Raw genomic sequence first — 11,051 nt, 5'->3', positions numbered from 1 at the left:
CTTAACGAAGTCATTTATATGGATCAATTAGAAGGATTTATAGTAGCTGGATGAGATGGAAAAAATTTCAAGTTGAATGGGTCCATTTATGGACTTAAGCAAGCTTCTCGTTCATGGAACCTTAGGTTTGATGAAATAATCAAAACCTATGGATTTGAACAAAATACTCATGAGCATTGTGTTTACCAACTGAAGGCAAATCAAGTAGTGGTATTCCTGGTTCTTTATGTACATGATATCTTACTTATTGGAAACAATGTTAAGAAATTGTCAAATGTGAAGAATTGGTTGAGCACTCAATTCCAGACGAAGGATTTAGGTGAAGCAAGTTATGTTCTAGGTATTTAGATCATCAGGTATAGAAAGAACAGACTCTTAACTCTATCTCAAGCAGCTTACATTGATAAAGTGCTTGAACATTTCTCAATGACAAATTCCAAGAAAGAATGTCTACCATCCCGCCATGGAATTCATCTTTCAAAGAAGTAGTCTCCCTAGACTTCTGAAGAGGAAGATGCAATGAGAAAAGCTCCTTACGCATCTGCTATGTTATGTACTAGAGCAGATATCTGCTATGTAGTGGGAGTAATGAGCAAGTATCAGTCCAACCTAGGACCAAAACATTGGATATCAATTACGCATATCCTGAAGTATTTAAGGCGGACTAGGGATTATGTGTTAGTCTACAAGGGTGGTGTTCTGAACACTGTAGACTACACCGATTCAGATTTTCAGACTGATGTCCATGACAGGAAGTCTACTTCTTGAATGGTGTTTACTCTTGGGGGTGGAGTTGTGATATGGAGAAGCGTAAAGCAGTCTGCAATCTTAGATTCCACCAAGGAAGTTGAATACATGGCTGCATCGGAAGTAGCTAAGGAAACAGTCTGGCTAAAGAAGTTTTATTCAGATCTTGGTGTTATTCCAGAAATGGATAAACTGCTTGTGTTGTTTTGTGACAACACACGAGCGATAGCCAACTCGAAAGAACCTCGAAGTCACAAGAGAAGTTAGCACATAGAAAGGAAGTATCACATTATTCGAGAATATGTGGCAAGGGGAGATGTGAAGGTTATGAAGATTGCATCTGAAGAAAATCTTGCAGATCTGTTTATAAAGACACAACTAGAAGCTACATTTGATAAGCATATCATAGAAATGAGATTAGTAGAATTAAGGCATTAGTTTTCAATTAGAGCAAGTGGGAGTTTGTTGGGGTTTTATGCCCTAATTAAAACCTAATTTCTTTGTAATATCATTTATTATCAATAAGAGAATAGAATTTATTTTTTGAATTGGTCAATCACTTTGCTCACATGTTTTATTTTCATGATTATTTGTTTAATATAAACTTATATTAAATCTCGAGCATATAGATAATCGTATTTATAGTGACGTAATCACAGTGGAATATAAATATGATGATATGTTCAAACATAAGTTAGTCCTAAGATTAGTCAGTGCACAGGATTTACACTGACTTGCCAATCTACAATATGATCTACTTACACATTGTAGTGTTATGTTCTTTCTAGAACATTAGCAAAGTAGATAAGATCAGATGTATTTGTTACATCGGAATGGACTGATATTGAGAGTAGATAGGATAAGTAAACATACTGTTATTATATATTCTAGTCTTATCATATAGTTGACCATAGGTCAATTCAATCTCAATTTTGAGTGGTTAGTATTCTAACTACTTGTATTATTTGAGTTCTTTGACTTGTTCGTTACCAGCTTACCCTATGGACTAGCCCATACTTACATCTTGGGAACTCGGTAGTATAATTGAGTGGGAGTGTTAATCATAGATATGAACATCTGTAGCTTCTGATGAAGAAGTGAAACGATGGTATCCTTTTAGTATTTTAGTCCTATCTCATTGTAGACCGTCTATAGATGATTGAGTGACAATTATGGTTGTAACAATGGATAATTAATAACGTATCTATATTTCTTATAAAGCGTTCTATGAATTCAAGAGTGCAATTTCAAGTCTTTAGTGGAATCACGAGGAATTAATAAGTTAGTAATTTATTTGTTAGATTTATGATAACTTATTGGAGCTTGATTTCATAGGCCCATGGTCCCCACTGTACCTTGGATAAAATCATCAAGATATTCTCAATTAGTTGATTTAATTATCAATTAGAATTATCAAAGTTGACCAGGTCAATTTTAGATAGTTTCACTGAGTTATGTAATTTAGAGATGAAAAGAGAAATTAAAGTAAACTTATTAATTAAGATAAATTTGTATCTAAATTAATAAATAACTTTAAATTGAGGTTCAAATTATAAATAATTTGATAAATGATTTAAAATATTATTTAATTAATTAAATCAATAGAAAATAATACAGACCTTGATTTTAAGTCCAATGGGCTTATAATTAAATGGGAAATTTCACGGGCCTAAAGCCCATGATAATTTTGACCTAGGGATGATTGTTGACTATTTTTTTTTTTTTTAATTAAATAAGTGACATAATTGAGCCTATAAAAGATATGCTAAGTGAGAGTTGAAATGAGATTACAGAAAGACTATCTGACTAAAAATCAGAAGATCTAGTAGGTTTTAGATTCAATATTCTAAGCCTCAATATTCTTTTCTCTTCTTCACACTGTAATCATCTTATGTGTTGAGAATTGCCCACCTTAGTGTAGGTGATTCTAAGGATACTTTGGATGGTTGTGAAGAAAATTGAAGAACGGTTCCGTTTCTTGGTAATACTCTGCAACAGAAAGGATACAAGGGTTAGAGAAACTGAAGGAATGACTCATTCATTCCGCTGCGTATAATGAGACATTTTCAATTTTAGAAACATGTTCTAGGTTATCCTATATTAATATGTTTAATATATGATTTACACGAAAATAAACAAGATCATGTATAAGTTTTCCCAACGGACAGGACCGATGAGAATTATTTATAAACTTGTCGTTTGACGTAAAGATTTAATTCTTTTCATAATTGATGATCATATGAAGATCAGTCTAAATCCTGAGTATTCAAGAACTCTTGTTTATGTTTATTGGATATTTTGATTCACTCATTAAGGTCTCTTAGTATAATGAGGCTAATGACTTTTGTTTTGGAGATTCAATATCAAGAAATGGCTGGGAACATGTATTACAATAATGGAATCCATGCTTTTGTAACATATCGAATATTTGTTCCTTTAAGGGTTGATTCTGAAACTTAATGGTTATTGAGCTCAAATCTATAATTAAATTATAAATTAATTATTCACTAGTGAATTAATGGTACTTAAGGATCAAGAGGTAATTAGAAGGGTAAAAAGGTAATTTTGACTAGCTCTAGTTAATGAACCAATAATGGAGGACATACCTACATATATTGATTATATCAATGGACTAATAGAGAAAACTCTGTAAATATAATTCTATAAATACTTAGAGTGCAATTCCATATTTATAGTAGAGTAATCATGGAATTAATAAATAAGATTATTAGATTAAAGATTTTAATTAATAATCTGGTTTATTGGAGTTTCGTATTATAGGTCCATGGTCTCCACATCACCTCTGTCCTACACTTTCAAGGGTAAGGATGTCAAAAGAAAGATTTGTTAAGAGAAATGACTAAATTGCAAAGGAAATAATTTTTTAGGGCAGGGAAATAATTATTTGATAATTATGGATAATTGATTAATTGTGATTTGATTAATTATTTAACTATATAGTTTTTTATTTTGAAAAACTATAGGTTAAAATTAATATTAATTTTGTTTGGATTAATGTAAAGAGAGAACATTATAAATTTCTTATTTACAATATGATATTTATTTATTTAATTTAAAACTGATATTTTAAGATAAAATTATTTTTAAATTAACCGATATTTATGTTGGAATAAATATCTTGTCTTAAAAGTTGATTAAATAAACAAATGAGAAAATTAGGGCAACCCTAATAAGGCTAGGCGACACACACTGTACAATACATTGTGTGGCGCCTAGCTTCAGGGATTTTATCCTTGGGATTTAAATTTTGAATTTCAAATTAATTTGTTTAATCAGTTATTTAATTACTTTTTTAAAATATGATTTAAATATATAATTAAATGAAAATATCTCATTAGTTTTAATTTAAATTATATTCAGAAAAGGATGGATAATCAGACTTTCTCTAAAAAGCGATAGTTTTTCTCAACCTGATAACTATTAAAAACCATCTCTGTCAAAACTCTCTAGATCTCGTGTGTTGAGTACATCTAGGGAGTCACATAAATCAACCTTTTGAATCCTACTTGCCCACACACGTCTTTGTGTGTTTGAGGATTGGTCTAGAAGATCAGGGTGTGAGATCTCAGAACATTGGATAGGAAGATCATTGACTTATACAAATAAATTCAAGGATACTTGATAGGCTACAAGTGGTATTCCCTGATCTATTTATATGTGATTTAATATTTATAGATGTGTATGATCCTGACTAGTATTAATTTTTATTAAAATAGGTCCATATATTCCGTTGCGTACCTTTGATTTGATCATTTGATAAAAACAAACTACTCATCAAACGGAGGTCGCAGTTGGCCAAAAAGTCGCCTCAAAGTTTTGACGGTGAAACTTGGGTGCTTTCGTACGAGCACGTCTTAGCTCTGATTGCCACCAAACTCCGGGGTTGTCGTTGTCGCTGGTCAGGGGTGCTGCAGCTCCAATGCATGTCGAAAATGGTGGTGGTTGGGTGGTGGTTGTGTCCTTGTCGTGGCTTGCTAAAGAAGAAGGAGAGATGGATTTGCGGAGAGAGAAATAAATGAGTCTTTTGATTCTTTGACTCGGTGGGACCCACCTATTAAAAAATATTATTTTATATATGTAAAAACTGAGTCTATACAGTGCCAAAATAATTATTTTCATTTGTTGTGTGATTATTAGTATTCTTTAATCTTTTTTCCAAAACATAAAGAATGTATGGTATGTATTCTCTTTTAAAAGGGTTTGTTGTTTTTTTTAGTGTTCGAATTAATGGAATAATGTAACAAAAATTTGATTTCTAATTTTCTTGGAAGTACCTAGCAAAATCTGAAGATTTTACTATAAATATTCATTTATATATATATATATCACTACAACAATTTTGATATTCAATGACTCCCTACAATGTCTTACACCATTGGCATAAGAAATTAAAAATTATGAGGGATTTTAAATGTCTTATATAGGGAGACATTGAATTTTTATTATTAATTGATAAAATTTTAAGACATTAAAAGTGCAGGAAGACGCTAAAAATTTGGAGTCTAAACACGTGTCCAGGGGTGATATCCAACGTCTCCCACTGGGAGATGTTAGAAGTCTTCCCTGACTATACCCTCGAATTTCTTCTCTTCTAGAAGCGCGATATCGATACACAGCTAGCAGAGGGGGGCAGAGGCGAATTTGGGCTTTTTTCAATCGATTTTTAGGTTTCAAAACTACGAAAATCTCTCCTTTTAAAGTTTGAGGTAAATTTTCTTGGAAAAAATTATAGGTTTTGTATTAAGCTAATATTTATATGCCATTTTGTGTTAGTTTTTTATGATTATGAGTTTTTTTCATTATATTTTGTAGGATTTTCTTGGAGAATATAGGAGGTGATGGGAACTTGAGATTTTGACTCAAAATTTCTATTTCAAGCACACATTTGAGGTAAGTTTTCAAAATTATAAGTATAAATCATTGTTAAAATGACATTTAGTGATATTTTTCATTATTTTTTGTGATTATTTGGAGATTTTGAGTGAGTTTCTAAGAAAAAAACTTTGTTGACAATGCAGAAAATAATTTTAATTTTACATATCACATTGTGTATAGATTTGATTTAAGTATATGTTTATGATTTTTTTATATCATTTCATTTTAAAATTATGTATATTATATATATATATTAACATTGTCCCTAGGTTAATTATATATAGTTATGTTAAATAATTGGGAAAACTAGATATATGTAAAGGTATATGTTTTTGTTGATTATTGAGTTTTTAGTGACATAGTTGTTAGAGTTTATAAGTCTAAGCTCTATATATACCATATTTTTGCTTAAGTTAATTAATGCTCATTGGAAATTATTTAGTGATATTTGTTCAGTAGTCTTTTATATATTAATTACAAGAATGAGTTATATATTGTTAGATGTTTAGTGATATTTTATTTGTTAATTATTAATTTAATTTTGTTGGTTGTTTATTTAATAGCTAATAGTGAATTACTAAGTGAAGTAATTTTGCTAGCTTCGATTATTAATTGCAAGAGGTACATTTATATTCTCCTACTTCTACTATTAATATTATTGAACAAATGTTAGAGGAGTTTGAATATCTTAAACATTCATCCATAATAAAGTAAGTTCTGAGATTAAAATTAGGTGCTGTGGTGATAACAGAAGGTTGAGAACTTTGTGTGATTTAGTCAAGTAGGTTCTGAGAAATTTGGTTTGTGTGCTGCGGAGCTATAAGGAAGAACATTATTGTATATTGTTTCAATTGTTTGTTTTGCTATTCACATGAAGATGGTTAGGTCACTATTAGAGGGGAAATGCTGTCCGATTTTATCTAGGATTACAAACAATTTGCTTTATATAGACCTCTAACTCTATCACGTGCTTTATTTTATTTTTCATAGACACATTATGAGAAGATATGGATAGAAAGTTGATGTCAACGAATAGGTTATCTATGGAATATATGCTAGTCTAGGACGTCACTTGAGAACGGTATTATTAATTAAAATTTACAAATTATTTTTGAAACCATATATATATAAATGTAATCAAATGATTAATTAATATATTTTACTTTATATTTTTTGCAACTAACAAGTACGTCATATACAGAGGCACAAATTGATGAGTTGCGACAAGAATGAGCGACATATATGTTACCGATAATCTAAATTTATCGACCACGTTGTTAGATTTTCATACTCTTTACCGATTTCTTTATATATAGTGCAATACTTGTTAATTTTGCATATGTTTAACAAATATAGTTTATCTTGTAAAACAATCTAAATTTTCATTAATGAAGATTTACTATTTCATTTTATTAATTATATCAATTTAAATTTATTAATTATATCAATTTCAATTTAATTAATTATTAGATCAAATTAATATTAATTATAATTTAATTTAATTAATTTTTTTTAAATTGGAGACTTTTCAATGTCTCCCACTAGGAGACATTGAAAGTCCACGTTTTTGAACACTTTCATCCTCTCCCATTGGGAGACATGGGATGTGCACTTAAATGTCTCCCCTAGCGGGAGACATTGTAGACTTTAATATCTCTCAAATAAAGTCATAAAACTCTTATATTGTTGTAGTGTATAAATATATATATTTATATTACTAGGTGCGAGCAATGTGCATATAAATTTTAAATAAAAAAATATTATATATATAAAAAATAATGACATAAACATATTAAAAGAAAAATTAAACTAAATATTGTTTATGTTTTTTTTTTAAGAAATGATAATATTTTAGATCATAAACTACACTATTTAATTTATAAAATATTTATGATATTATTCAAATCACACATTTATGATTGGAGAATAAACTTTTTTATTCTTGATATAAGATAAATGTTATTATAATTTCTTATGTAATTACACATTCATATTATTTGTACACACACTGATGAGGACACCAAGACTAAAGATCCAAGTCAAGTTCCAGTTGGTCAGGTGATGAGGGCACGAGCCAAGAGATTCAAAGAAGAACTTAACATCCTACTCCACAGAGTCCTAAAACAAGAGGAGACCGTGGTCAACACTGAAGGAAAACAAAGACTTGTCCTAGTCATCAAAGTAGACTTAGTTTAGGAGCTTGATGAGTCTTATTGTATTTTGTCATCTTGTATTTTTATTTTTAATCACATTTTTTTTATTATTTAGTCTTTGTTTATCTTGTGAAAAGTCAAACACTTGACTTGTGTGAGTCCAAGAGTCTTTTTTTTGTGATTGTTAGGGTTTTCATTAGGAAGACAAATGGGCTTTTCTTTCATGTAATTTCGGCCATAAGAGGGCTTGAAAACGTTTGGAAAAATCAGATTATGATGAAATGAAATTTGTGAGTTTTTCTTCTTGAGTTCTTGAAGAAACTATTAGAACTTATCAAGGGGTTCCTTGTGGCGTTCAACCTGACTTATCAAACGGATTCCCATCCCCGTTTGTGGCATCTTCCTCATACCAAGGTTCGTGCTTGGCTAAGCATTGGGTCGCGGTTCTTCATTCCAATTTCGTGTGTTCTTGGTGGCTGCCATATTTGGTGTCGGGTTTCACCATAATCGTTGGTGTGGTTCGTATCACACACGACATCTATATATAATGTATTTATAATGTGTGTTGTTATTTAATATAAATATATATTTAGTTAAGTTAAATTAAGTAATTAAAAACACATGTTTTCTTTTGTAAATATATGAGATAAAATTCATAATAAAATTAAGATTATGTGTTATATATTATTATAATAATGATATTTTATAATATTTAAATTTATCTTAATATAAATGTTAGTTGTCTATCTTTGTATTATATATTTTTATAATAATGATATTTTATAATATCTGAACTTATATTAATATAATTATAGCTTTTAAATGTATAGTTCGTTAAATAATTGTAATATTCCGTTAAAGTAAAAAAAACCGTTAAAACTAATAATTTCGATAAGAATAATTTTTAGATACAAAGAAGAGATATAATAGTCAGAGGGTTACTTAAAAGCATGCATTATTCATGTACTAATCAGATATTGAGATGTAGTGATATATTATAAAATTTATTGCAACTTGCATAATCATATAAGAAGAAAAAACCAATTCGAGATGGATGGTTTTAATTTCAAAATATTTATACAAGAAAGTTGACAAGAATTTCGAATTCAAGATGGATGGTTATTATTCTTCATGGAAATTAAGAATCACTAATTCAAGATGGGCTTCTTCTTAATTACCCGGCCGTGGCAATTGAAGAGGCGGAATGCTTTGTTCATTTCTGAAGAAATTTGTCGGATCAACCTTAGTCTTCACATGAACTAACCTATTGAAGTTGTTTTCACCAAAATACTGCTTTCCCCAAATACTTGCTTTTGCGTAACTTGTTGGAACCTTTTCGTTATTTTTACCTAAGTCAAGGTCCCTATAGTTTACATATGCACCTCTTGGGTTTTTGGATACGTAAGGAGTCATGTGCTTGTAAACACTTCTCGGCCAATTAATATGCCTAATATCAGCTGCTTTACCATCATCTCCTTCTTGTTGAACCCACTGGGAATAGTAAAGAATTTTGTAGAGGTTACCAGCTCGGTGGGAGAATGGAATCGTTGTTTCAGATATCTCATTCATTTTCCCACCATAAGAAAAAAATTGAAACAATCCAACTCCTATATCATCTTCATATAACTTCTCCAACATTGTTTTCAATACCTTCTCCGGAATAGTCTTCTTCACATAGTCCAGCTTCCCCTTGAATGAGAAAACAAATAGTGGAGTTCTATCAAGCAATTTTTCTGTCTCCCCAATTGGGATTCCGGAGAAATTTGCCACAGATTCAATCCAACTCATTTCGGCACATTCTTCTCTTTTCAAACCAAACTCAGGGAAGCTCTTTTCCATCAATGGAAGAAGACTATCCACCCCACCGAGGAACAAGGACATGAATTGAGCTTGTATTGCTAACTTATTATTATTTGGAGAATTCATAGTTCTGAACCTGAGAAAGATATTCAAATCTTCATCTAACTTGTCAGCAATGTACTGCCACCGGTTCACAAGCTTCATGGTGCCATTTTGGTCCAAGATTTTACTAACATCGAATATTGTCACCGTCGATGGAACATGAACCAATCTGATTTTCCAAGCGAGAACGATTCCGAAGCTTGCTGCACCACCACCACGTATAGCCCAAAACAGATCTTCCCCCATAGATTCTCGGTCAAGAATCTTCCCATCAACGTTGACTATGTAAGCGTCAATGATATTATCAGCTGCAAGGCCATACTTTCGAATCAAAGGTCCATAGCCACCGCCACTAAAGTGCCCACCAACACCTACCGTGGGGCAAAATCCAGCAGGAAAGCCGAGGATTTTACTTTTCTCCGAAATCCTATAATAAACCTCTCCAATGGTCGCTCCAGCTTCAACCCATGCAGTTTTTTCATGCACGTCTACGGTGATCGAAGTTAGGTTTCTCAGGTCTATTATGACGAAAGGAACTTCGGACACGTATGAGAGACCTTCGAAATCGTGTCCACCGCTTCGTGTTCGAATCTGCAAGCCATTTTTCTTTGAGCAGTACACAGAGGCTTGAACATGGGAGGCCTTCGAAGGTGTGACGATAACGAGCGGTTTTAGCGTTGAAGGAGAGGATAATCGGGGGTTTTGTATGGTGGAATTCAAGACAGAGATAAACGACGAGTCGTTTGGAGTGTAGTTGAGTTTAGAAAAGTTTGTAGAGTGTTTTGAGATACGGCGGGAGAGGCATTGTATGAAGTCGTCCTCGTGAGGTTTATGAGCATGAGCTACGATAATGAAAAGATATAACAATGAAAAGTAAGAAGAAGTAGAGTACTTCATTTTTCTGAGAAGACTTTTTGAGTAAAACAAACTTTTGAGCCCTACTATATATTTATACATAAAATCCAATGCAAGCTAGTACAGCTTGCCATTTTTATTATAATTATTACTTTAGCAGTACTATTGTTAGATTAACTGGTTACGGATACGAGTTCATGCTATATACATATACACATATATTACAAGTAATTGTGATGGGAACAAATTTTTTTTTATAGATATTTTAAGAAAGTCAGAGAAAATTTTAACCATATTCATAAAACTCCATATATATATATTAAATATTAACAACATCTCTAAAGTCAATAGTCAATTAAAAAGTGTGTAAGGAGCTGGATTCCTCAAACTCAATTATAATAAATCGATTAAAATATCAATTTTCTACGGAAACTGGACGTTTTAATAAAACTCATGCTACGCATGTATAAATATATATTCGATCTCACAAAATTGCTC

At 31.2% G+C, this 11,051-nt stretch overlaps 1 protein-coding gene across 1 annotated transcript; it reads right to left on the bottom strand.

Moving 5' to 3' along the window:
- Window positions 1-8,782: 8,782 nt before the first annotated feature.
- On the bottom strand, window positions 8,783-10,595 carry LOC133800595 (cannabidiolic acid synthase-like 1). Its single transcript, XM_062238594.1, has one exon. It carries the CDS (start codon window positions 10,593-10,595, stop codon window positions 8,967-8,969), a length of 1,629 nt encoding a protein of 542 aa, XP_062094578.1. The 3' UTR covers window positions 8,783-8,966.
- Window positions 10,596-11,051: the final 456 nt, after the last annotated feature.

The sequence above is a fragment of the Humulus lupulus genome, chromosome 9, assembly GCF_963169125.1.
Source record: "Humulus lupulus chromosome 9, drHumLupu1.1, whole genome shotgun sequence".
Lineage (NCBI taxonomy): Eukaryota > Viridiplantae > Streptophyta > Magnoliopsida > Rosales > Cannabaceae > Humulus > Humulus lupulus.
This window is presented reverse-complemented; position numbering and strand designations above follow the sequence as displayed.

Coding starts and splice junctions, on each gene's coding strand:
- LOC133800595 (XM_062238594.1), bottom strand. CDS start 10,595: ATGAAGTACTCTACTTCTTCTTACTTTTCATTGTTATATCTTTTCATT.